We start from the raw sequence: 26,569 nt of genomic DNA, 5'->3' as shown, positions 1-26,569 counted from the left end.
TACATTTCATTTACGGTGTAAATATAAACTTTTATTTTCTAATGGTTGGTACTAATGTTCAAACGTTGCTTGAGTGTTGCAAATTTGTACATTGACTTAATATGGCTATATATTAACATTTTGTGGCAAACGCAGCTACTTGTGTGGTAACACAGTGTTCTGTTCCCTATGGGGTTGTTTATGGTGAGTCGCCAACAGATGGAATATGGATACTCACCGAAATCAAACATCCCAATGTTAGTGGCAAGGGTACTCACCGATATCAAGCATCTCGATGGGAACAGAAAGCTATTATATCCACTTCGTTGTTCCTGGATCACGCTGGACGTAGTTTCTAATCAGATGTTGAAACGTCTAATAATATTGTATTTTACAATTAAATTTGGAACGCTTCATACTGATATCAACCGTTAGAAGAGAATGGTTTGCACTTAGATCGTAAATGAAATATAGAATCATATGCGTCACTCCTTAATTGCAAAAACAGCCTCACTCGATATTCTCGGTAACAGCGCCATCTACCACGAATGGAAAAAAATGGTTTGAGTAAACAGTACGTATTTTTGTCGCAGAACCCGAATATGCAATAAAAATGGGGATGGGTGTGTGTATGGGGGGGGGGGGAGTTCCTATTTGAAAATACAAAGTTGACTCCTCCCATGCAGGAGTAGACAGAAGGTGACCAGATATAGAACAGACGGATGTTCCCTTCACTAATATTAAATTTTCACCTAGAACATCTTTTTTTTGTGCAATGCGTCTATTTTGAGGTATTTAGTTGTATCTAGAGGAAAACGCGATCTACATGATGACACTTCCACTGTCTGTATTCTTTAACGTCAGAATTTTGGAAACTAACAGTATGTGTAGTGACCTGCTCCATTACCAAGAAGTTTTGACTTGGTTGGTCTCATGTAACCTGCGCCGGCCGAAGTGGCCGTGCGGTCAAAGGCGCTGCAGTCTGGAACCGCAAGACCGCTACGGTCGCAGGTTCGAATCCTGCCTCGGGCATGGATGTTTGTGATGTCCTTAGGTTAGTTAGGTTTACCTAGTTCTAAGTTCTAGGGGACTAATGACCTCAGAAGTTGAGTCCCATAGTGCTCAGAGCCATTTTCATGTAACCTGAGTATAGAAATAAATGTAAAATCCAGTGAAAGGTTAGGATACTATAATGAAGGGCAGAATATCAGTACAGTCTGATGGACTATGGACTCTTGTTGGAAAAGTGATACTTGTATTCTTGAAATGTGATCTAGGAGACCGTATTAGGTTGCTGGAGGTGAGAGTGGAAGTGATATGTTGATAATATACAGGCAACTAAAATCGTCACCAGTATATGAATACTTACACATCCAGATGCATTGAAACAAGTGACACGTATTCCGTCACTTCAAATTTTTCACTGGTCATGGCGTAAGCCATGGTAGTATTCCCAAAGACATCTTGAGCACGTTCGAGGTAGCCGAGTTTGCGAACTTGCGTAGGATCTTCGAAGTCCTCAGGGTAAATGTAGCGGCAGTTTCCCGCATAGAATAAAACTGTGAGGAAGAATAAAAGAAGAGAGATAGAATCATGACAAACTATGCAGCTGTGATGACAGATGGTTACATTGTGGCCAAGCAGTGGTACGAGAATTGGGGAAGTAAATGAGCCTGTTCCATGGTATTGCGAAGTATGTTCAAGTGATACGAAAATAGCTGAACAGAAAGAGAAGATTAGAGTCCTTAACGCTGACTGTATTGCGAGGAACTGATGACGTTAAGGAGGGAGAAGGGTGAAGACAGGTGGGAACCGATAGCAAGGAACAAGGACCACAGAGAATAAACAGTATCTGACAGTTTCGTCATTGGCATAAACAGTAGATTTGCCTTGCTACCTCAGTTATTAACTAAAGAAGAGGCTCAAGTAGATAAAAGTGTAGCTAGCACTCAACAGACTTTCAATAGGAAACCAACTCTTTCAAAAAAAGTAGCAAGTAGGAGGAAAGTTCTGTTGTTAAGTAGTAGCTATGGAAGAGGTGTAGGTCAGCTCTTGCACGAGAAATTAGGTGGCAGATACCAGGTCACAAGTTTTTCTCAAGCCCAGAGCATGTCTTAGCCAAGTGACAGAGGATGTAGGATCATTGTGAAAGACTTTTAAAGGCAAGATTACGTTGTGATAGTGGGTGAAGCAGGAGACAGTACTGATACTCATAATGGCTACAATATTGAGTGTGAATTGGTAAAAATACCATCTGTAACGAACATACAAATGTAGGTTTGGTTCCTGCTTTCATGTGGTATGATGAGACCCAACAGCTCTGTCTAGAGGGTCAGTAAGTAGTTAGATCAGCTGCTTTGGGTGGATGCTTTGGTATGGCTCCTGTTCATAGTATATCTAGATGGGTCTTCACAAGGAATGCCCTGCATATTAGTGCGAAATGGAAGGGTAAATTGGCCAAGATGACAGCAAAATCTCGAAGGGGGAGGGGGACTGAAACTCATGGCAGTACCTCTTTTTTAGGCCAAGTGTCTAATGATTCAACATCAAATAAAATTAAGCTTAATTAGAAGCTCAGACAGGCAGGTACTTGAGATGTTACAATTTCACAGGACTCTCATAAAAGTACAGGGAAAAATAATGTTAGTATATCACAAGAATCTCACAAAACTGCAGTGAAAAATAATGTTAATATATTACATCAGAATATCAGAGGATTAAAAAACGAAGTAGATGAGCTTCTTGATTGGTTAGAAGATTCAGAAATTGAGTGTGGAATAGATGGACTATCCCTTCTGACATATACTTTCATATAGTCAAAGGTATGGAAAAGGTAAAAGTAGGTGGATATAAGTTTTCAGCACATGTAAGTAGAGACACTGTGGAGAGAGGAGGAATTGCCATGTATATTAAAATTTATCATAGTGTGAAAAATATAGAAACTAAAAAACTTGTTGTAGAGCAACATACAGAAGTATGTGCCTATGAGCATAAACTAAGTAATGGTACTTTTATAATTTATAGCTGTGTTAAGGTCCCCCCTGGGAAATTTTCAACTGTTTCTGGAAAACGTGAATTCTTTGTGGTGCTATCTGTCAGACAGAGGGAAACAAATTATTGTTTGTGGGAGTTTCAATGTAGAATTTCTGAAAGAATCCGATAGAAAGCTTGACCTTGAAGTGCTACTTGGTTCTTTCAATTTGAGATCAGTAATTGACTTTCTTCTCACGTAGTACAGGAAAGCAGCACACTGATAGATAATATTTTATAGACCAAGATAAATTTAATCAATTAAAAACTCTTCCTGTCAAGAATGGCTTTTCTGATCATGATGCGCAGCTAGTTATAGTATGCCACATAGCTACATGTAGTAATCCAAAATAGTCCTCCAACATAGTGCATTCAGTTAATGAGTTAACAATTACAAATTTTGGACAAATCTTACAACAGTTGGATTGGCATGAGGTGTACAGGAAGCATGATACCTCTGTGAATATATTTGAAAATAGTTTCCCTAAGAGAACAGTAAAATAGAACTGTAAGAGCCATCTAAAAAGCTATGTCTTATTAAAGGGATAAAAATATCTCTTAAATAAAAAAGGAAAATGTATCTTATGTCTAGAAGGAGGAAAATATCGAGAAACAGCCTGACATTATAAGAACCACTGTACTGTACTAAGAAAAGTTACTAAAAAATTCCAGAAATATGTGCATTATGTACTGACATTAGCATCTCTGATAATAAAAGTAAAATAATCTAGAATAATGTTAAAAGGGAAACAGGACACTCAAGAGCATATTAAGAGTGTATTTCCATAAAACTAATGGAAAGTTTGTTAACGAAAGTCAGAAGTAGAAGATATTTTAATAACCATTTTTAAGTGTTTTAGATAAAATAAGATCCAGCTGTTTATTAGAAAATGCAAAGCTGTACAAGCGTGAGAAAACCATTGCTCCGAATGAAAGAATATAGTCTACGCAAAACAATTTTCACTGAATAAGAACTCTTGGTTGGTTGGTTGGTTTGGGGAAGGAGACCAGACAGCGTGGTCATCGGTCTCATCGGATTAGGGAAGGAAGTCGGCCGTGCCCTTTCAGAGGAACCATCCCGGCATTTGCCTGGAGTGATTTAGGGAAATCACGGAAAACCTAAATCGGGATGGCCGGACGCGGGATTGAACCATCGTCCTTCCGAATGCGATAAGAACTCTTGCTTAAGGCAGTTAATCATGATAGGATCCCCATTACCGTGTTACTTATATGTCGATGACCACATAGCATGTTGAAAGGAACCATATGTAAATGCTCTCAATTAAATAGCAGGAAGAAGCACGAATAAATGCAGGTAGATCGTGCAATAATTATTGATTAATTCAGCGGATAAACATAACTCATATTACATGGAAGAACATAGTTAAAGTTTCATGGACTACATGACATGTACTGCAGTATGCAACAAAGACTTTGCTCGCAAAGTACTTATGAAACCGGCGAAAATACCGAGAATCGTTATATGAACGGAGACCGATTTCAAATGCATAGCATAGAAGAAACGAAGTGTTACCCACAATAATCGAACTGGATCCCCTACAGTACAAGTCATATAAAATAGCATCACTCACAATAGACCAGCTCAGACCAGAACACATTGCATCAATATAGCACGCCAAGCTGTAGATTGCAATATGCTATCTTATTATTCATCACTTGATATCATTGTGAGGTTGCACATACAAACCCAACTTGCAACCATCAACCAATCTTTCTCCCTCGATCTCTCTCTCTCTCTGTCTCTCTCTCTTTCTCTCTCTCTCTCTCTGTTTACTGCTCAGACCAGCCACACACTCTACTTTACACCAAAACACCCCAGAACTGAGTAGAACAGAACTTTTAACGCCATTTAAATGCTGACCATTCTGCTCTGCGCTCGGCGCGTTGCTTTCCTATTGGCCAATTCACACTGCTCACCAAAGATAATCATAAAATTAGCCTCACAACTGAGCAAGTACTGACTACACCACAGATATCGACTAGTGGGCACAGACAATCACAGAAAAGTTGCTAACGAGTTAGCAGGCATGGAAAATAGGAGAAAGTGAAAGTATGCAAATACTACAGACAACTTTCATGCTTTGTAGGTGTTGACAGTTGAAGATGTTCACAGATGATACTGTCGAATATAGAGAGGTTGCTGGAAAACTATAATGAAATGACAGGGGACCTGCAAAGGATTGACAATTGGTGTAGAGACTTGCAGTTGACTCTCAGCAATAACACATGTAACATATTGCGGATAAATATGCAGGAAGACCCATCACTGTCCGAGTACACGATTGCAGAGCGCTCACTGGGCGTGGTCACATTCGTATGTTATATCTAGGAATATCCATAAATAGCTACAGAGTGGTGGGCAACTGTTATCAAAGGAAGGCTGGACAGGTGCTGAAATAATTAATGTCAAGTCAACACAGTAAACAGAAGATTTACATAACTTGTATTTCTCTGTGTGTACAGCCATTACAAATAATACAGCAGGAAGTAAGTCCACTCTGAACAAAAACAACAACAATGGTTTCAGCACTGCTACTAGGTGGCATCTGTGTAGCATCACGTAGGAAGAGGCTCCAAGTGTGAGTGTATTGTGTGGCTGCTGCCGGCCATACTATTGTGGGGGCAAAGGGTGCTCAGAGTCCAGGCCCAATGGAGGTGTGCCCCAGTGGGTATGCTCCTTTGGGTTCAATGAATCTTCCATGACTACTCTTGGCGTCTGACAAAACTTGCAATTCCATTGCACAACTCTCACACCCATGGGCCAGTATCAATACTGATACCACATTTTGCACAGAGTTCCATGTACAAATATTGCCATATTTATTTTAACTAGCTTCTTGAAAAGGATTTGCTAATTACAAATCAAAAGCTTGGCCAAGTAAATCAAAGTTAATATTGTGTACAAACTTATAAAGGGCATTACAAGCTTTATGAAGAATCACGCAACAAAAAACATCAAAGTGAGATATGAAACTATGTAATAATGAGGAGTGGTATGGTTGGCAAACACAATTTAACAGGGAAATGAGTTTGATGCAGATCTACTTCCTGGCGTCCTAATACCTCACAGCAAAGCCACAAAATGAAACGATGAATTGCGGGAAACAGAAAGTGAGATAATGTGCAACTGTGTTCATCTACCTAGTTATGAAACGCCAGCGTGAACTATTTGAAACGGTAGCAAACTCTTAACTCTCTTCTGCTCTAACCAGTCGTTGCTGCTAGATCTTCTCACCATTATGTGTGTATAGATGAGTAGATTTAGTGTTGCAGACAGATGCCTCGTCCCAAGTCTGCTTTGCAACTGAAATGAAATGCTGGACTGCAAATGGCTTGGAGCTTTTAGTAGGATTGATGAAGGACATAGAGAAGATCCTAAGAAGAGCAGTGGATTCGTTGCGGGTTCATTCTGTATTTCAATGCTGCAGTGGCAGACTCTGTGAGGCAGCAGATCTTGCATCTTGCTACACATGTCTTGCAACAAGACTGAGGCTCGTCAGTAGTTACTCTTCCGACACACGATTTGCGATTGGAGTAGTGTAGGAGAAACTGACTATGGTACACGAAGTACACTCCATCATATTCCGCAAGGTAGCTTATGAAGTATACATGCTGATTCAGCAGATGCAGAGAGATATTTCTGCTGGCAATGGATTGTATCACGGAGTCCAGTGTGTGCTTAGCATTTCTTTCTGCCAGATATGTGTACACATAGTTAACGTAGCTTCATGTGTCTTCAGTATTCAGTGGAAACAATTTTTTTAAACTATCGTTTTATGTATGTTAAAACAGTAATTTGCACTTCTGCACAACTAATAAAACTGTTTACACCATAACAACGCCATCTTTTATCAACAATTATTCTTTCTAATAATACACCACTGATCAGCTTCTCATTGACATTTTGTGTTTGTAAAGAGCAGCATTACATTTCGTTAATACTTGTTCCATAGATCATGAATACGAAATTTCATAATGATGTGGAATCTGACAATCTAACATACATTTTCTTTACACAATACAATTGTTGTTTATAACAATTTCTACTTCATGCCGAAAAACTCATTTATTGAGTAGAAGGAGTTATCATTCAGATATTATTTTAATTTGTTTTTAAACGCCAGTTGGCTATCTGCTAGACTTGTAATGCAGTTTGGTAAATGACCAAGACGTTTGTGGCAGCCTAATTCAACCCTTTCTGTGCCAAAGTCAGATTTAATCCAGAATAGTGAAGAACATCCTTTCTTCTAGTGTAGTAGCTACTGGTGTGAATTGGAATGAGTTATTAAAAACAAGTTTCATAAGTGAATATATGCCTTGGGGAGGTACTGAGAATATCCCTATTTCCTTAAACAAATTTCTGTAAGGTGATCTTGGGTGGGCTGATTACAAGCTTTTGTGCAATGAACAGTTTTCCTCTTAATGATGAGTTACTCCCAAATATGATGCCATAAGAAAGCAGTGAATGAATATAGGCATATTAGCCTAATTTACTGACATGTCTATGATCAAAATTTACAATAACTCTAACATCATAAGTAGCTGGACTCAAATGTTTCAGCAGATGATCATTGTGTTTCTTCCACATCAGTTTCTCTTCAATGCACTTACCCAGAAATTTTGGATATTCTGCCTTAGCAAAACTCTACTTCAAACTCTATATATATCAATGGTGTTATACCATTTACTGTTCAGAAATGTATACAGTGTGTTTTCTTAAATTTTAGGGAGAGTCCATTTGCAGATAACCACATAATAATTTTCTGGAAGATATTATTTACAATTTTCTCAGATATTTCGTGTTTCTTGGGTGTGATTACCATTCTTGTATCATCAGCAGAAAGAACTAGCTTTGTGTCTTTAAGAACACAGAGTGGCAAGTCATTAATATAATCAAGAACTCTCTCTCACATTCAGGATCTTGTTCAAAGGCTTAATGCTGGCATTTTTATTATTTGAACATTGTCTGAAGTAAGTGATCGTTCAATGTGAAAATTCGTCTACTTTGCTTATTTTCATTCACTTATGTCATATGGTATTATATTTTGGGGTAACTCTTCCCATTGTAAAAGGATATTTGTGGCTCAGAAACATGCAGTCCAGGCAATAAGTAGTGTAAGTTCCTGAACCTCTGGTCGTCCCCTGTTCAGTCTGGGTTTTTTGACATTGCCCTCTCAATATATGTACTCTTTACTGTCACTTCTTGTTAACAGTAACAGCTTATTCCCAAGAATTAGCAGCTTTCACTCAGTTAATACTCGGCAGAAATTCAATCTGCATTTGAATCACACTTCCTTAACTCTTTTTCAAAAAGGTGTACAGTATATTGCTGCATCTATTTTCAATAAGGTACCAAAAGAATTCAAAAATCTTAGCAGTAATCCATGCACTTTCAAATTGAAACGGAAGAGTTTCCTCATGGGTCAATCTATTCTGTTGAAGAGTTCCTTGAAAAATTAAGCTGATTATTATGTATTGTTGATTGCGTTTACTTAAACTTATGGCTTGAGCTTTTTAGGACCATAAACATTCCATGTTTTCTGTTATCACTTTTATATTGTAGTTTCATGTACTGACACATTCCATGAATTTGGAAATTTGCTCCTCAACTTGGTCCTAAGGAACTAGATGTGTAAATAAATAAATAAATAACAATAAGGGACCAAAGACTAAACCTTGTGGAACACTGTTCTTGATACCTCTCCAGTTAGAGGGCTCTTCTGATATTTGATGACTGTCTGTACTGTTCATTTCAACCTTCTGGATTCTTTCAGTTAAACATGAATTAAAACATTTGTGCACTCTCCCATTTATACTACAATAATTAGGATTATCTAGAATAGTTTCATGATTTGCACAGTCAAACATCTTTGAGAGATCACGACAAATCCCAATGTGTGATGTTCAGTTATTAAAAGCATTTAATATTTGATCAGTGAAAGCATGTATAGTATTTTCTGTTGCAAAGCCTTTCCGAAAATCAAACTGACATTCTGTTAGCACTCCATTTTTGCAAATATGTAAAGCTTCTCTTGAATACATTACTTTTTCAGGAATTTTGTATGAAATTGTCAGAAGTAGTTACCATCAGATCTATCCCCCTTTTTATGAAATTGTTTAACAATAATATATTTCAGTCTATCCAGAAAAATGCCCTGGTTCAGTGAGTACTATATTTGTGGCTGAGAATCCTACTTATCTATTGGGAATAAGTATTTAGTACTCTGTTGCAAACGCCATCAATTCCATGTGAGTTGTTACTTTTGAGTGAATTTATTATTTTCCTAATTTCATTAGGAGCAGTGGACTAAATGTCAGTTTTCTCAGGGTTATACAGCTTTGCATTTTCTAATAAACAGCTGGATCTTATTTTATCTAAAACACTTAAAAATGGTTATTAAAATATCTTCTACTTCTGACTTTTGTTAACAAACTTTCCATTGAGTTTTATATAAATAGTCTTAATATGCTCTTGAGTGTCCTTTTAACAATATTCCAGATTGTTTTACTTTTATTATCAGAGATGCTAATGTCAGACATAATGCACATATTTCTGGAATTTTTAGTAACTTTTCTTAGTACAGTACAGTGGTTCTTTTAATGTCTGACTGTTTCTCGATTTATCTTCCTTCTAGCTATAAGATACATTTTCTTTTCTATTTAAAGGATTTTTTATCCCTTTGATAAGACATAGTTTTTAGACGGTTTCTTATAGTTGTATTTTACTGTTGTCTTAGGGAAACTATTTTCAAATATATTCACACCTCATGCCAGTCCAACTGTTGTAAGATTTGTCTAAAATTTGTAATTGTTAACTCATTAACTGAATGCACTATGTTGGAGGACTATTTTGGATTACTACATGTAGCTATGTGGCATACTATAACTAGCTGTGCATCATGATCAGAAAAACCATTCTTGACAGGAAGAGTTTTTAATTGATTAAATTTATCTTGGTCTATAAAAACATTATCTATCAGTGTGCTGCTTTCCTGTACTACGTGAGAAGAAAATCAATTAACGATCTCAAATTGAAAGAACCAAGTAGCACTTCAAGGTCAAGCTTTCTATCGGATTCTTTCAGAAATTCTACATTGAAACCCCCACAAACAATAATTTGTTTCCCTCTGTCTGACAGATAGCACCACAAAGACTTCACGTTTTTCAGAAACAGTTGAAAATTTCCCAGGGGGGACCTTAACACAGCTATAAATTATAAAAGTACCATTACTTAGTTTATGCTCATAGGCACATACTTCTGTATGTTGCTCTACAACAAGTTTTTAGTTTCTATATTTTTCACACTATGATAAATTTTAATATACATGGCAATTCCTCCTCTCTCCACAGTGTCTCTACTTACATGTGCTGAAAACTTATATCCACCTACTTTTACCTTTTCCATACCTTTGACTATATGAAAGTATATGTCAGAAGGGATAGTCCATCTATTCCACACTCAATTTCTGAATCTTCTAACCAATCAAGAAGCTCATCTACTTCGTTTTTTAATCCTCTGATATTCTGATGTAATATATTAACATTATTTTTCACTGTAGTTTTGTGAAATTCTTGTGATATACTAACATTATTTTTCCCTGTACTTCTATGAGAGTCCTGTGAAATCGTAACATCTCAAGTGCCTGCCTGTCTGAGCTTCTAATTAAGCTTAATTTTATTTGATGTTGAATCATTAGACACTTGGCCTAAAAAAGAGGTACTGCCATGAGTTTCAGTCCCCCTCCCCCTTCGAGATTTTGCTGTCATCTTGGCCAATTTACCCTTCCATTTCGCACTAATATGCAGGGCATTCCTTGTGAAGACCCATCTAGATATACTATGAACAGGAGCCATACCAAAGCATCCACCCAAAGCAGCTGATCTAACTACTTACTGACCCTCTAGACAGAGCTGTTGGGTCTCATCATACCACATGAAAGCAGGAACCAAACCTACATTTGTATGTTCGTTACAGATGGTATTTTTACCAATTCACACTCAATATTGTAGCCATTATGAGTATCAGTACTGTCTCCTGCTTCACCCACTATCACAACGTAATCTTGCCTTTAAAAGTCTTTCACAATGATCCTACATCCTCTGTCACTTGGCTAAGACATGCACTGGGCTTGAGAAAAACTTGTGACCTGGTATCTGTCACCTAATTTCTCGTGCAAGAGCTGACCTACACCTCTTCCATAGCTACTACTTAACAACAGAAGTTTCCTCCTACTTGCTACTTTTTTTGAAAGAGTTGGTTTCCTATTGAAAGTCTGTTGAGTGCTAGCTACACTTACATCTACTTGAGCCTCTTCTTTAGTTAATAACTGAGGTAGCAAGGCAAATCTACTGTTTATGCCAATGACGAAACTGTCAGATACTGTTTATTCTCTGTGGTCCTTGTTCCTTGCTACCGGTTCCCACCTGTCTTCACCCTTCTCCCTCCGTACCGTCATCAGTTCCTCGCAATACAGTTCAGCCTTAAGGGCTCTAATCTTCTCTTCCTCTTAAGCTATTTTCCTATCCCTTGAACATACTTTGCAATATCATTGAATGGGCCCATTTACTTTCCCAATTCCCATGCCACTGCTTGCCCACAATGTAACCATCTGTCACAACAGCCACAACTGACATCTGACATATTTATGCAGTGTGGTCAATCCACATGTGGATGGCATTTACAGAGATAAAAAGTACTGCTTATGTACATAACCTAGATTAACATCAGTTCAATCTGAGGTCACGCTTAGTTGCTCTCTAAAATCTATTTAAAGTCATCCCTTTCCCCTCTAATTTAAGGGATGTGAGGTCCCAAAACGAAGTATAAACATGTATTTAATAATATAATTAAGCTTCTTGAAGGCTAGAACTGTTTTAATTCACAATACTCTCAACTCAAAAGAGATTTTCTTGTTTGAATTTATATTCATGTGGCAGCAACCATAATTGAGTCCACTATTTTATCCTCAAATGTGGCTGCACCTTTTACTGTAACGCATCTTCAGTGAATTTTAAAATGACACAGATTTGTTTTGATATGCTATATGGGTAGATTATGAGAGAGTTCACATCATATTTGTAACGTAAATATTCCAGTTTTTGACTGGCGTCTGCTTTGTCTTTCAGCATGTGACCAGATAAGAGGGAACGCAGAAAGCTGTAAGTAATCACTTATTTACGTAAAAATAAAATGTGAATCGTTTTATAGTCTATAAATGTGGCATATCAAAACAAAACTGTATCATTTTAGATTCCACTGAAGAAGTTTTAATGTAAAAGGCGAAACGCGTCTGGAACAAATCAAATACATTGCAGCAAGAAAAAGGCGTTTTTTATTACAAAGCGAATAAATAAACGGAATTTTTAGGAAATTTAAAAAGACTGAATATTGATATGTAAATTATCTCATCTTAAATAAATTTTCGTTCTGATTACGAAACTGGTCTTAGATACTGCGAGTCTTTAATATGGCCAAAGTTATGAAGAATCTAATATTATTATTTATATTTGAGTAATGTGAATTCAGCTGACGCGTGTTATGCGTAAAATATGATACTTTTTTTTTACTTCAGCATCTGTGGAAAAAATGTTTCTTCTCAAAACAGTCGCTTAACTGAACTTTAATATTATACTGCAGTTTGCTTTGTTAATACGTTACATAATTTTGGAGTTAGCCAAGCGAATAGGCCCCCATGGTCTTTAGTTGTTACAGATCCTCAATTCATCGTAGCAAAATATGTGATAATGAATGAAAGTGGCTTCAACATTAGAAATATAGATTTCTTACAGGAATCCTATGATACAATTTCAGGAGGATTGTATGATAGCCTGTGTACTGAATCAAAAAGCAATGTGCAAGGTTGTACTGCTGTCGTAAATATATCTTACGTTTACGAAAAACTGGAATTTAATTCCTATGGATTTTGGATAGAGGCAAACAATTCGTTGCTAGTTGTCACCCTCGTCTTTGCTTCGTCAATCGATAACGAAACTGTATCATAACTGATGCTACATGGTATAACACTTTCCAGTTACGTCAGCGTAGATTTAACTTTTCATTAGCGAACATGATAGCCGCTCTGGCGTCTTCTGATCTTTGGCGCCCATGACAACGCTACAGAACACACACTGTAGCAGCTACTCTTATTTTCTGCGTCAGTCATATCGTTGGCGTTTTCTGATGAGGTAACCACATAGCACAATAGTACTTACTGTTTGCGACGGAATCTATTATGCAGACGGATGACGTAACAACAGCTCTTTGAGTTACGAGGCTGCCGGTGCAGATACGCTCCTTATTATTTTCGAATATCTGGATCATCACCATGAATGGGTACTGCCCCCTCTTCACAATAATTCTATTCTCGCTGGGTCCGAAGATTCTACCGTGGCGCATGAAGCGGCCGCCCTGCAAGCAAAGGACATGGAACGTGCTGTCAAAGCATTTAATCCCAAGGACCACCTAAAAGAATACAGTGTTTTCCGGTTGAGTTGTTATACACTATTTTTCAAATTCTGACATACAGTGCTGCATGTGTAGTGAAAAGATAGAATAATTTATCCAGACTTTATCATTTTGACCGTTATTGGAAAAACGTTTTGTCGAACCTGTGATCAGGACGAGAGAATTTAGGCTTTGTCAGGATTCGCTAACAGTGGCAGTCGTCTATTCAACAGTAAACCCAAAAACAAATGATGACTTAGCGTTTTACTTCTGCTCTCGAACTTCTCGTTACTCCAGAACAACCTAACAGAAGAATTCAGAGAAGTTATGGAACACTAAAAACAGGCCAAGTAACTGATATCTGAGTTACAATAGTATTTCTCGACACTAGTGCGTATTTTTGAACGTATTCCCATCTTTACATTGTGCAGTTGGGATAATGTGACGTAAGTAACGAGTGTATGAACAGCATCACAGGATGGTTGTTGTTCATCGACTGTATAAGGATTTTAACTTACTGCGCACATCTGTTCTTTGTATACATTCTTCTGCTGAAAAACGGAGGCACTCGATATAAATTCTGTCTTGTCACACCACAAACGTGAGCACTGCGTTAATTTAGTCATTCAGGGCATTTATTAGTTTTTTTAAGGCTGGCTGACACTGACAGACAAATGTGACATTGACCATTGAGACTGATACCCAGGACACCTCCAGCTGAACAGTCTTAAAAAAGAGAAGATGATGAAGTGGAAACAAAATAATGCAGAAAACAAAAGTTCTACTTTGGCCATCGGGCGTCTTCAACTACCAAGAAATTTTCAAACAATTCCAATGATGTAGCGAATCGTCCCACAGATAATCTGATGTGGAGACTCTTAGAATCAGACTAAGACTTCTGTAGTTTCAGATGTAAATGTTAAATCCGTGTGAGCAAAAGAATCGAGAAATTTACTGCACAAATTCTTACATTTGTGCTCCTGTGGCGAAAACAGTACAAACTCCAGTCAGAAAGTAATGCCTACTATGCTTTTTTCTCCTTCATTAATTTGGTAATGAAGTAATTATGAATTAGGCGCGCTTTCGGGAACCTTCCATAACACAACCACTCCAGTAACAGCGTCCATGTGTCAACAGATGGCAGCACTTGTGGCGTCGCAACTAGTGCGCGATCGCCCATTTGTCTATTAAAAGCTTTACTTCAGAACGTATGTGGGCTGCAATGTAAGCCGGTAGAGTATTATACGGTCAGTAACGGACGAGTTGTGTCCTGCAGACTGACGTCACGACCATATGTTGCAGCTGCCCGTGTGAAAGCAGTGGAGTAGCACTGGCAGGCCACTTACATTATACGAAACTAAAAATATTAATAACTAATAAAGGAATAACCTGAGGAACGTCATATTTGATGTACATCCTTCTGTTGTGAAAACAAACACTATGTCAAAGTCTGAGATCAAAAACAGTTGTATTTTGGAAGTTAGTAAAATTCCATTAAAAACGTAATTTTCCGACAGTCAAGAATTTAAATAAATACAGTGATGTAATAGTTCACCTTCAGTGACTATGTACGATGATCTGATAACACTTTCAGTGTTCATATATAAATTTGGAAAGTTTTTAGTTTCAGAAAACCTCTGTGACTTTTCTATAATAATAATTTCAAGACTTCTAAGTAAATATGTGTATTGTGTGTTACGGTGCGTGTGAATGAGAATTCGTGCGTGAGAGTATGTGGGACGTTCGGCATTATTAAAAATCATTCATGTAATTCTCTACAGGAACTGGTAAGTGTTCCAACTCTGTAACGTGGGAACGAATCCACTAGTGGTTCCCCTACTAGTGAATGTCGGATGTCCAAGTATGTATGCTTATGTATAAGACAGTCAGAACATTCGCGACTACTTAATAAAGCTTATAGTTCATTTTGTTTTGTTTATTTAATTAGAGAGTTTTGTGTTACTTAATGTGATGACGTCAATGAGCCTAGAGAAGTGGCTCGTGCTTGCTAGATTTTGGCGCGAGCCGCGCCCTAGAAGTGAGTTCTCATTGGTCGTAAGTGCTGACAGCCAAGGAGAGGCGAGACGGTTGGCCGCCTAGCGAGGAGATAGAGTTTGGAGTGTGGGAGAGTGAGCGGGGAGTCGCGAGCTAGCTTTGATTGGAGGCGGTTATGCTGGATGTGACTTTTCGCATTATGTGTAAGATGAAGTCATGGGTTGACTTCCGCGTTATGGTCCAGTGTTAATGGTATCTGGTAGTGACCAGAAACTGTTTATGAAAACAGTGATAATTCGTTCCGACGAAAATCGCGAATGAACTTTGAATTATATAGCGTGGCAGTACTGAGTATATTCTTACTGAGTATTATATGGCGAGCATAAACTTTAACTAAAGACAACCACTGAATATCGTGTGCAGAAGTAATTGGCCGATCATTGACTGTGTTACAAGTAATTGGTTTCGGAATTTGGGAAGGTAAAAGTTCTGGCTGTTTTAGGTATGCTGATAACGGCGAGCAGAAACTTTATTAATTTTCGTAAATGTGGGCTGATGATCTTGCTTAACGGCAATAAAGATCTATTGAAGTTTTAAATTTGAGCTTCATGTTTAAAGTACGAGTGACATCCCCTTTCCGAATCATTTCTTTAAAGTACATAGACAATTTTCAGCAAATTTTACTTATAGCGGCCTCCGGCGTGTAGCTATGAGGTTACAGTTTCCTCAACACTGCTTTTCAGTGATCTCATAAGTAGCTGCAGTCAGGAGTTTACGTGCGACGATCTACCGCTGTAAAGATGTAGGTGAACAAAAATTATAAAAGAAATTGCATTGCAGCAGCAACGTATAATCCGTCGCAATTGGAGCATCGCACGCACGCATGTAAAAAATCCGCCGCACACTGCATATGTTTAGAAAATGGAAGACATTGACGCACGTATAACACAGTGTTGTCTTATTGAGTTCCTTACTGCAGGAGGCGAAACACACAGTCGCATTCATGAAAGGCCGAAGAAGGTGTATGGTGATACTGTGGTAGACGTCAACACTATTAGACCATGGGTTCGTCGCCGTAGAGAAGTTGAAGGGCAAACCGAAGCTGGCTGATGCGTCGCAGACTGCAAGTGACTTGGCACATCGCCCAGCGTGTCGACCAGATCACCCGTAACGAACCGCCGCGTAATCACAGATGAACTGTGTCGCCAGTCACCCATCGGCAGAGGCAATATGGCGGCCACTATTAAAAAACTGGGCTATTCAAAAATTTGTGCACGCTGGGTACCAGAAACGTTGACCGACCGGAATAAAGAGGCAACGGAAAGCAATACGGCGCAGTCTGTTGCAGCGCTTCAGTGTGGAAGGGGGACACGTTTTTCGCGAAAACTGTGATTGGAGACAAGACTTGGGTCCATATTTTTAAGCACAGATGTGGTTTTTATGGCCCAGATATATACTCTTGTTTCAAGGTGGAAAAAAGAAACTATGGGCAAAGATATTGAGAAGCGACCAGTTAATCGTGAATGTTGTAGACGTTATCCTATGCACTTGGCATTTTCATTTCTTGTGAAATAAAAATAAAAAATTAAAACTTCTGATGTTAATCTGAGAGAAATTTGAATATAGTACGAAAAAATTAAATCAGAGAAAGGAGTTAGACTCATTAAAAATGTCATCGCTTCTGTTCCACGGACCAAATGAATAAAAACAAATTCGTAAAAAAAGCAGCAGGACTAACAAACCGTTAATGTACTAAAAAATATAGCAAGTTGCCATTGCAGACTATCAGCAACACCTAATATTAAATAAATGTACCGTGTGTTGGAAACATAAATCGTCAAAACGAGAACTACCAGAATATAATCACATCATATACAGGGTGTTCCGGCAGGAGTAGTAAGTACTGTAGGAGGAACGCTACAGATTATTTCAAATAACACATTCCATATAACATGCGTCCAATTTTTATTGGTTACAGAGTTACCAAATATCTACTCAGAAGTTGTTAAGCAACGGCACATTCAAAGGCGATTTTCATAAATTCCTTCTTTGACTTCAATGTCCTTTTGATTTCTTTTGACAACACATCGTTTACCTCATCTGAGATCGTCTTGACGCATTTTTATGAGGCAGCACTTCAGCACTTTTCATAATCTGAACTATCAATTCATGTCTTTTGTTTACCTTCCCACGGATGATAGCCACATTTCTTGACACCAAGATCTCTGGACCTAACGATCTATACTTTTACCAGTGGGGATGGCTGAAAGGCGGAATCGAAAAAGAGGAAATAAACACACGAGACGACTATATCGCCCAGAGTATGAGTAGTGCTCCAAAAACAACGTCAGATAAATGGTGACTCCATCAGGAGCTGCGTGCGCCACGAGCAGCACACCAGTATAAATAACATATGGTAAACCGATAATACCGGTGGTTGATGGAAGAGGGGGACCCTTAAGTAAAATAGCTAAAAAGTGGTTAAATGTCATAAGTAACGGTAAAAAATAGTTGAGGAGAAAAAAGACGTACCTGTAATATTTACAATGACATTTTTGTCGTTAGATTTTGTTAAATTACATACGAATAATCCTATTGAGCAAGCTGTTGACGTTATAACCGCTAATTTGAGAAATCAGAATAATATTTCTGACAACTAAACTACTGAATTTATAGAGCTTTTGCCGTTTTGTCTGAAACAGAATTACTTTACTTTTACTGAACGAATATACATTATGTGATCAAAAGTATCCGTACACCTGGCTGAAAATGACTTACAAGTTCGTAGCGTCCTCGATCGGTAATGCTGGATGGAATTCAGTATGGTGTTGGCCCACCCTTAGCCTTGATGACAGCTTCCACTTTCGCACGCAAACATTCAATCAGGTGCTGGAGGGTTTCTTGGGAAATGGCAGTCCATTCTTCACGGAGTGCTGCGCTGAGGAGAGGTATCGATGTCGGTCGGTGAGGCATGGCACGAAGTCGGCGTTCCATAACATCCCAAAGGTGTTCTGCGGGATGATTGACGTCAGGATTCTGTGCAGGCCACTCCATTACAGGGGTGTTATTGTCGTGTAACCACTCCGCCTCAGGTCGTGCATTATGAACATGTACTCGATCGTGTTGAGAGATGCTCTTGAACAGTGGGAACGAAGAAGGTGCTTAAAGCATCAATGTAGGCTTGTGCTGTGATAGTGCCACGCAAAACAACAACAGGTGCACTGCCCCCTCAGTATAAAACACGACCACAACATAACACAACCAAGTCCGAATTTTACTGTTGGCGCAACACACGCTGGCTGATGACGTTCACCGGGCATTCGCCATACCCACACCCTGCCATTGAATCGCCACATTTTGTAGCGTTATTTGTAACTGCACAATGATTTTACACAGTTCAATCGCTTGTTACACTAAGCGAGGCGTCGTGTGGCATTTACTGGCGTGATGTGTGGCTTATGAGGAGCCGCTCGACCATGAAATCCAAGTTTTCTCACCTCCAGCCTAGCTGTCACAGTACTTGCACTGGATCCTGATGCAGTTTGGAATTCCTGTGTTATGGTCTGGATAGATGTCTGCCTACCCTCCTCATATGTCGGCAGTCTCTGTCAGTCAACAGAGGGTGAGGTCGGCCTGAACACTTTTGTGCTGTACGTGTCCCTTCACGTTTCCACTTCACTATCAGATCGGAAACAGTGGACCTAGGGATGTTTAGGAGTGTGGAAATCTCGCATACATACGTGTGAGACAAGCGACACTCAATCATCTGATCAAGTTCGAAGTCCGTGAGTTCCGCGGAGGGCCCCATTCTCACTATGTCTAATGTATACTGAGGTCACTGATATGGAGTACCTGGCAGCAGGTGGCAGCACAATGCACCTAATATGAAAAACGTATCTTTTGGGGTGTGTCCGGATACTTTTGATCACATAGTGTATATACCACAAGAGGGATTGAGTACTGGAAGCGCCATCTCGGGATTTTCAGCGCATATTTCTTATCAACTTTTTGGAGAGATTGTTCGTGATCTTGCAACCTTAAGTGAAAAAATATTTTATTATTACAGCTATGTGGACGACACTCTTTTATTGATAAGTTCTGATAAAACAGAGATACATGAGACTGTAAGCAAATTCTACACACTGCATGGAAATGTGTTTACAGTAGGGAAAGCGGGAGGGGTTCATTAATTTCTTGCATTTAACAATCACTAACGAGAATGGTAAACATGTGTTTGATGTGCACAGGAAAGCCATCTTCACAGATGTAATCCTTGATTACAGTTCCCAGCATCCCAACCAACACAAGAAAGCTTTCTTCCAGTTTGCATTTTACAGATTATTTAGGTTACCACTTTCCAAACGAAATCACAATAAAAAATTAAAAGTTATACAATGTCTAGTTAGAAATAATAATTACTCAATGCAGAATGTGATTGGTATTTCTAACAAGGTTGCCAAAAAATATGAGCAACACCGTAACAACAAAATGCATAAAAGAGTAAAGGGACAAAAATTTTTGTAACTTTACCCTATTACGGTGTTTTCAACGCAAGAATATCTACAATTTTTAGAAAACAGAATATTAATGTGGCACTTCCCTCTGAAAATAGGTCGGGTTGTCCGGTAATTAATAACATTAATGAATATGAGCAGCTGTAGGAATTAGGTGTACAGCAAACAAATCTAATTTTGGGGCAAATTTAAACGCTACAGTGTAACCAAACTATTTTGATTTAGCTGGAATTATTTGAATGTTATGTTAATGTAATGGTTGTATTGCTGTGTCCTAGTATGGGTCCTGCTAAACCTCGTACGTTGGGACATGGTTCCTGAAACGCACGTCAGAGGGCGTGAGCACAGTCATTTTTATGATTTTACTAGTAATACTATAGATCTTTACGTTTATGATTCTTGTTGTATCTACAGATCAGATAGTACATTTCGTTATGTATTCTGTTTTTATTAATAAAAGGTTTTTTAATAATGGTAATTATAGAGTGCGCTGTTCCATCCATATGTTTGGAAATGAGCGTAGCTGCGTAGGTGGTTGTAAGCAGCTAGCTCAGTTGCATTTGTACCTTCGGTAAGACAAGTACTCATCATTGATATGTGGAGATATCGCAGTTTTACTGCTTGTATTATGAGTCCACAGGGCTTTAATACGATGTATGGCGATACAACCAATCTCTTCTGTATGTTCTTTCTTGTATAGTTTGGCAGATGTAATACGTTATAGCGCACTATGATTATTTTTTGTTTGTTTGTTTGTTTTATCTGTAGCACTTATAGTCAAGCAGTGATTGAAATCGATATGCAGCAGAAATAAAGATTACTACTTCAACGACCAATGTTGACTTTCCTTTTGTTATTTACGCGGAAAGAGTTACATGTGGCGTTGTCAAGAGAATTCGAAATGTACACTGAAGTTTGTTCTAGAATTTATGAAAATAAACTTTGAAACTAATCGTTTGCTCTTGCTTCATAGCTTCTGTGGGTATTTGCTTGGGTTACCTCCTAAGAGCTGTTTCTCTGCAATCAATGTAAATTGTACACATATTTTATGGTATGCTCTATTCGAATAATTAGTATACACAAACATCTCCTAAAACGTTTATAACTCCTCCTGAAGCACCATGCGTGTAATGCGAAAATAGTCGTAAGAAGTGCATGTGTTATTTTGAATATATCGTTTGTCTGCTGTTCTGCTGCTACAAACTGCAAGAAATAAATTGTAATTCCTGTCCACCAGAGCTGTTTTTTAATATATTTTTTATTGAATGTTGTTGGTTTCAAGCATGGCTTAATTTCAAGTGGTGCGCAATAAGATCGTAAAAGCTATTTTCCAAGACGAAAAGTGGAATTTAAGATATTACTGCCTACCGCTTGAAAATATGCCTTGCTCCAAACTGGTAGCAGTAAATAAAAGATACAAAAAATTCAGCTATGATTGACTATCATTACATTTTATGTATTATTTGATAATACAACTTTTATCTCAAAAAGTGGTTCAGATGGTTCTGAGCACTATGGGACTTAACATCTTAGGTCATCAGTCCCCTAGAACTTAGAAATACTTAAACCTAACTAACCTAAGAACATCACACATATCCACGCCCGAGGCAGGTTTCGAACCTGCGACCGTAGCAGTCCCGCGGTTCCGGACTGCAGCACCTAGAACCGCAAGGCCACCACGGCCGGCTTTTATCTCAGTTTACACTGATAGTACGGTCTATTCTAAACGTTAACAAGTGCGATGACTATTGCATCGCTGAAGCTAACTGAAATTTCAAGCAGTGAAACTAATGAGAGAAGAAGTTTCGTTTGTACATACATGTCAAGTACATGGTAATAAAAACCGAATTAGTACGTGGAAAGCTACAGATGGCACTGATACCAAACACTATTTTGTGGAAGTTACGTATTGGACCTCTCTCATTTCTGATAATAATTTACACGCGGTATATATATATTACGCATCGAAATAATCAGCAAAGTTTTTTTCCATAGTGTAAAACAACATTTCTTCATTTACCTTTCACTAGAATTAGTTTATAATATATCCAGAGCGAATGCTGGCAACGAGAGGTAGTTCCGAAACATAGAAATCGTTCAACCAATGAGAAAGCTCAGTTCCCGTACGTCATAACATCACACGGAGCGGGAAAGCAAAAATGAAAAAAAAAAAAAGATATTCAATTCAGATTTCTCAGCTTGTATACTGCGAGTCTTCTTCTCACATTGGCAGTAGATTATTGCGTTTATCACGACAGAAAGAAGCTGTGGGAAATGGCACTATACAATGAGTCTCGTTGGCTCTGAGCACTATTGGACTTAACTGCTGAGGTCATCTGTCTCCTAGAACTTAGAACTAATTAAACCTAACTAACCTAAGGACATCACACACATCCATGCCCGAGGCAGGATTTGAACCTGCGACCATGGCGGTTACGCGGTTCCAGACTGCAGCGCCTAGAACCTACAAGAAACATAGTTATGGCAGCAGTGTAAGTGTGGGTAAATCGGCACGAGGAGTAATGTAGTAGTCGAAATGGCACTCTGACTACACACAACAAACTAACAATAAACCATAATTTTCGAGATACAGTTAAGTGCGGTATAAGAATCGCCTTCTATCATGTGACTAATTGTGGAAATTGTGGTGTCACCGCCAGACACCACACTTGCTAGGTGGTAGCCTTTAAATCGGTCGCGGTCCATTAGTATACGTCGGACCCACGTGTCGCCACTGTCAGTGATTGCAGACCGAGCGCCGCCACACGGCAGGTCTAGAGAGAGTTACTAGCACTCGCCCAGTTGTACAGCCGACGTTAATAGCAATGGTTCACTGACAAATACGCTCTCATTTGCCGAGACGATGGTTAGCATAGCCTTCAGCTACGTCATTTGCTACGACCTAGCAAGGCGCCATTACCAGTTAATATTGAAATTATAAAACATGTACCATCAAGAGCGATGTTCTCCAATTATGGATTAAAGTTAAGTATTCCATGATCTTCGTACTTTATTTGCTACTATTAATTCCCTTAACTTTTCCAGACCTCACGCCAGTCTGCGTGCATTTCGGCCTCCTCTAGCAACACGGTGTTGGCTCTTCTGCCAACACTACAGAAATAATCTCGTTTCATTTGAAATGTTCTGAGGAAAACATGTATTGATATGTTTTTTAGAGATAAGGAAATGTTTGGCTGGAAGTACATAATAGCAAAAGCACGAATTGCCAAAGTAAAAATGATAGAGTTGATGGGTATTCTGCTTAGTGAAAAATATATTCTCTGTACTTTCCATGTTGTGGCATATTTAAGCGAAGCAATAGTGATAGAATCAGCAAAACAACGGACCCCAAGAGATAGTTTCACAATATGATACCGAAGTTCGTATAGGTGCAACGGATACAGAATCTCACCGTAAATCACAAATAATTCTCAAGGAAAAAAATGCTGGAGCAAATACCAATAAAATACAAAAAATTAGGACTGCTATTAGAAGTTACGGTCTGTGAGACAAATGCGAGTGAAAAATTGTCGACATTAATTTTTTTAAATAAGTATGGAGCAAACTATAGGCTGTCAAATACGTATTTATATATTTCATTGACGGTACACCCGCAAATGTGATCATTTACGAGTTGTCATCGTACAGAAAGCTGCACAGTTCATGAAATACATGAATAGTAACTTTTTCGTCTTTGCTTTCTCCATATATATTCAAATAAGTAAGAGTCAGACAACTCTGTGTACTGTCTTGTTCCTTGTAACGATGTTCTAACTGCCGACCACGTTCCTTCAATGGTGTTCGTGTGTGCTCTAGTTTCTGGATCCTTGAAATAAAAGCTATTGTCTACGGACAGGTGCTTGAATCCTTTATCTTTTAGGCAGTTGTAGGAACTGAAACAGACACTACTGTTGTCCCAGGTAAAATATTTTGTTTAATTATCTATAAAAGTGCTTACTTTGATTTTTCTTGAAAAACGCGAAAATAGCATTTATTAGTGCCTCTTTCAATAGTGCCGAAAACCCATCGCCCTAGTCAGTTATTGTCCCTCCCTGATGTTTTCTTGCCAAGTAGGGATTTATCAGTTTACACAATTACACCTTTCCCACCAAGTTTTTCATTTATTCTAAACATACACCAATACAAACTTCATTACAGTATTCTTGCCAACCGACAACAGATTAATTTCCAAGTTGTAGCTCGTAACATATGTGTTTCCTGCTACATTCATATGCCCAAAAGTACGTCAATCGCGAAATGGTACTTACCGGTAGTTTGCTGCCTGCAAACCAGGAACCTTTTCTTACTGAACACTGTTTCTTGTGCCCATTATTCCACTTTATCTGACACTTTCATATGAAGCCGTCATTCAGGTTCGATTAGATTAGATTAGATTAATACAAGTTCCATGGATCATGAATACGATATTTCGTAATGATGTGGGACGAGTCGAATTTTCCAATACACGACATAATTAGGTTAATTTAACAACATACTTAAGTTAATATAACGACTTTATTTTTTTGTGTTTTTTGTTTTTCTTTATTTTTTTATTGTTATTTTTTTATTTTTTTAAATATTTTTTTCCCGTAATTCATATCTAAAAATTCCTCTATGGAGTAGAAGGAGTTGTCATTCAGAAATTCTTTTAATTTCTTCTTAAATACTTTTTGGTTATCTGTCAGATTTTTGATACTATTTGGTAAGTGACCAAAGACTTTAGTGTCAGTATAATTCACCCCTTTCTGTGCCAAAGTTAGATTTAATCTTGAATAGTGAAGATCATCCTTTCTCCTAGTATTGTAGTTATGCACACTGCTATTGCTTTTGAATTGGGTTTGGTTGTTAATAACAAATTTCATAAGAGAGTATATATACTGAGAAGCTACTGTGAATATCCCTAGATCCTTAAATAAATGTCTGCAGGATGATCTTGGGTGGACTCTAGCTATTATTCTGATTACACGCTTTTGTGCAATAAATACTTTATTCCTCAGTGATGAATTACCCCAAAATATGATGCCATATGAAAGCAATGAGTGAAAATAGGCGTAGTAAGCTAATTTACTAAGATTTTTATCACCAAAATTTGCAATGACCCTTATTGCATAAGTAGCTGAACTCAAACGTTTCAGCAGATCATCAATGTGTTTCTTCCAATTTAATCTCTCATCAATGGACACACCTAAAAATTTGGAATATTCTACCTTAGCTATATGCTTCTGATTAAGGTCTATATTTATTAATGGCATCATACCATTCACTGTACAGAACTGTATGTACTGTGTCTTATCAAAATTCAGTGAGAGTCCATTTACAAGGAACCACTTAGTAATTTTCTGAAAGACAGTATTGACAATTTCATCAGTTAATTCTTGTTTGTCAGGTGTGATTACTATACTTGTATCATCAGCAAAGAGAACTAACTTTGCCTCTTCATGAATATAGAATGGCAAGTCATTAATATATAATAAGAACAACAAAGGACCCAAGACTGACCCTTGTGGAACCCCATTCTTGATAGTTCCCCAGTTTGAGGAATGTGCTGATCTTTGCATGTTATGAGACCTACTTATTTCAACTTTCTGCACTCTTCCAGTTAGGTATGAATTAAACCATTTGTGAACTGTCCCACTCATGCCACAATACTTGAGCTTGTCTAGCAGAATTTCATGATTTACACAATCAAAAGCCTTTGAGAGATCACAAAAAATCCCAATGGGTGGTGTTCGGTTATTCATACCATTCAAAATTTGACTGGTGAAAGCATATATGGCATTTTCTGTTGAAAAACCTTTCTGGAAACCAAACTGACATTTTGTTAGTACTTCATTTTTACAGATATGTGAAGCTACTCTTGAATACAACACTGTCTCAAAAATTTTGGATAAAGCTGTTAGAAGGGAGATTGGACAGTAATTGTTGACATCAGATCTATCCCCCTTTTTATGCAAAGGTATAACAATAGCATATTTCAGTCTATCAGGGAAAATACCCTGTTCCAGAGAGCTATTACACAGGTGGCTGAGAATCTTACAAGCTTTTAGTATTTTGCTGGAAATGCCATCAATTCCATGTGAGTTTTTGCTTTTAAGCAAGTTTATTATTTTCCTAATTTCAGAGGGAGAAGTGGGTGAGATTTCAATTGTATCAAATTGCATAGGTATGGCCTCTTCCATTAACAGCCTAGCATCTTCTAATGAACACCTGGATCCTACTATATTCACAACATTTAGAAAATGATTATTAAAAGTATTTCCAACTTCTGACTTTTTGTTCGTAAAGTTTTCATTCAATTTGATGGTAATACTGTCTTCCTCTGCTCTTGGTTGACCTGTTTCTCGTTTAATAATATTCCAAATTGTTTTAATTTTATTATCAGAGTTGCTGATTTCAGACATGATACACATACTCCTGGATTTTTTAATAACTTTTCTTAATATAACACAGTAGTTTTTATAATGTTTGATAGTTTCTGGGTCACTACTCTTTCTTGCTGTCAGATACATTTCCCATTTCCGGTTACAAGATATTTTTATACCCTTAGTAAGCCATGGTTTGTTACAAGGTTTCTTATGAGTATATT

General features: G+C 38.0%; 1 protein-coding gene across 1 annotated transcript in view; it reads right to left on the bottom strand.

Moving 5' to 3' along the window:
* LOC124795897 (granzyme B-like) overlaps positions 1–26,569 on the bottom strand; it is a 187,386-nt gene that overhangs the window by 103,718 nt on the left and 57,099 nt on the right. Inside the window, exons 2-3 of the mRNA XM_047259977.1 lie at positions 13,243–13,438; positions 1,349–1,538 (exon numbers count right to left, since the gene is read on the bottom strand). Of these exons, the coding sequence (XP_047115933.1) occupies positions 1,349–1,538; positions 13,243–13,438 (386 nt within the window). The remainder of the gene's footprint in view (positions 1–1,348; positions 1,539–13,242; positions 13,439–26,569) is intronic.

The sequence above is a fragment of the Schistocerca piceifrons genome, chromosome 4 (assembly GCF_021461385.2).
Source record: "Schistocerca piceifrons isolate TAMUIC-IGC-003096 chromosome 4, iqSchPice1.1, whole genome shotgun sequence".
Lineage (NCBI taxonomy): Eukaryota > Metazoa > Arthropoda > Insecta > Orthoptera > Acrididae > Schistocerca > Schistocerca piceifrons.
The sequence above is the reverse complement of the archived record's forward strand: the minus strand, read 5'-3'. Positions and strand labels throughout refer to the sequence as shown.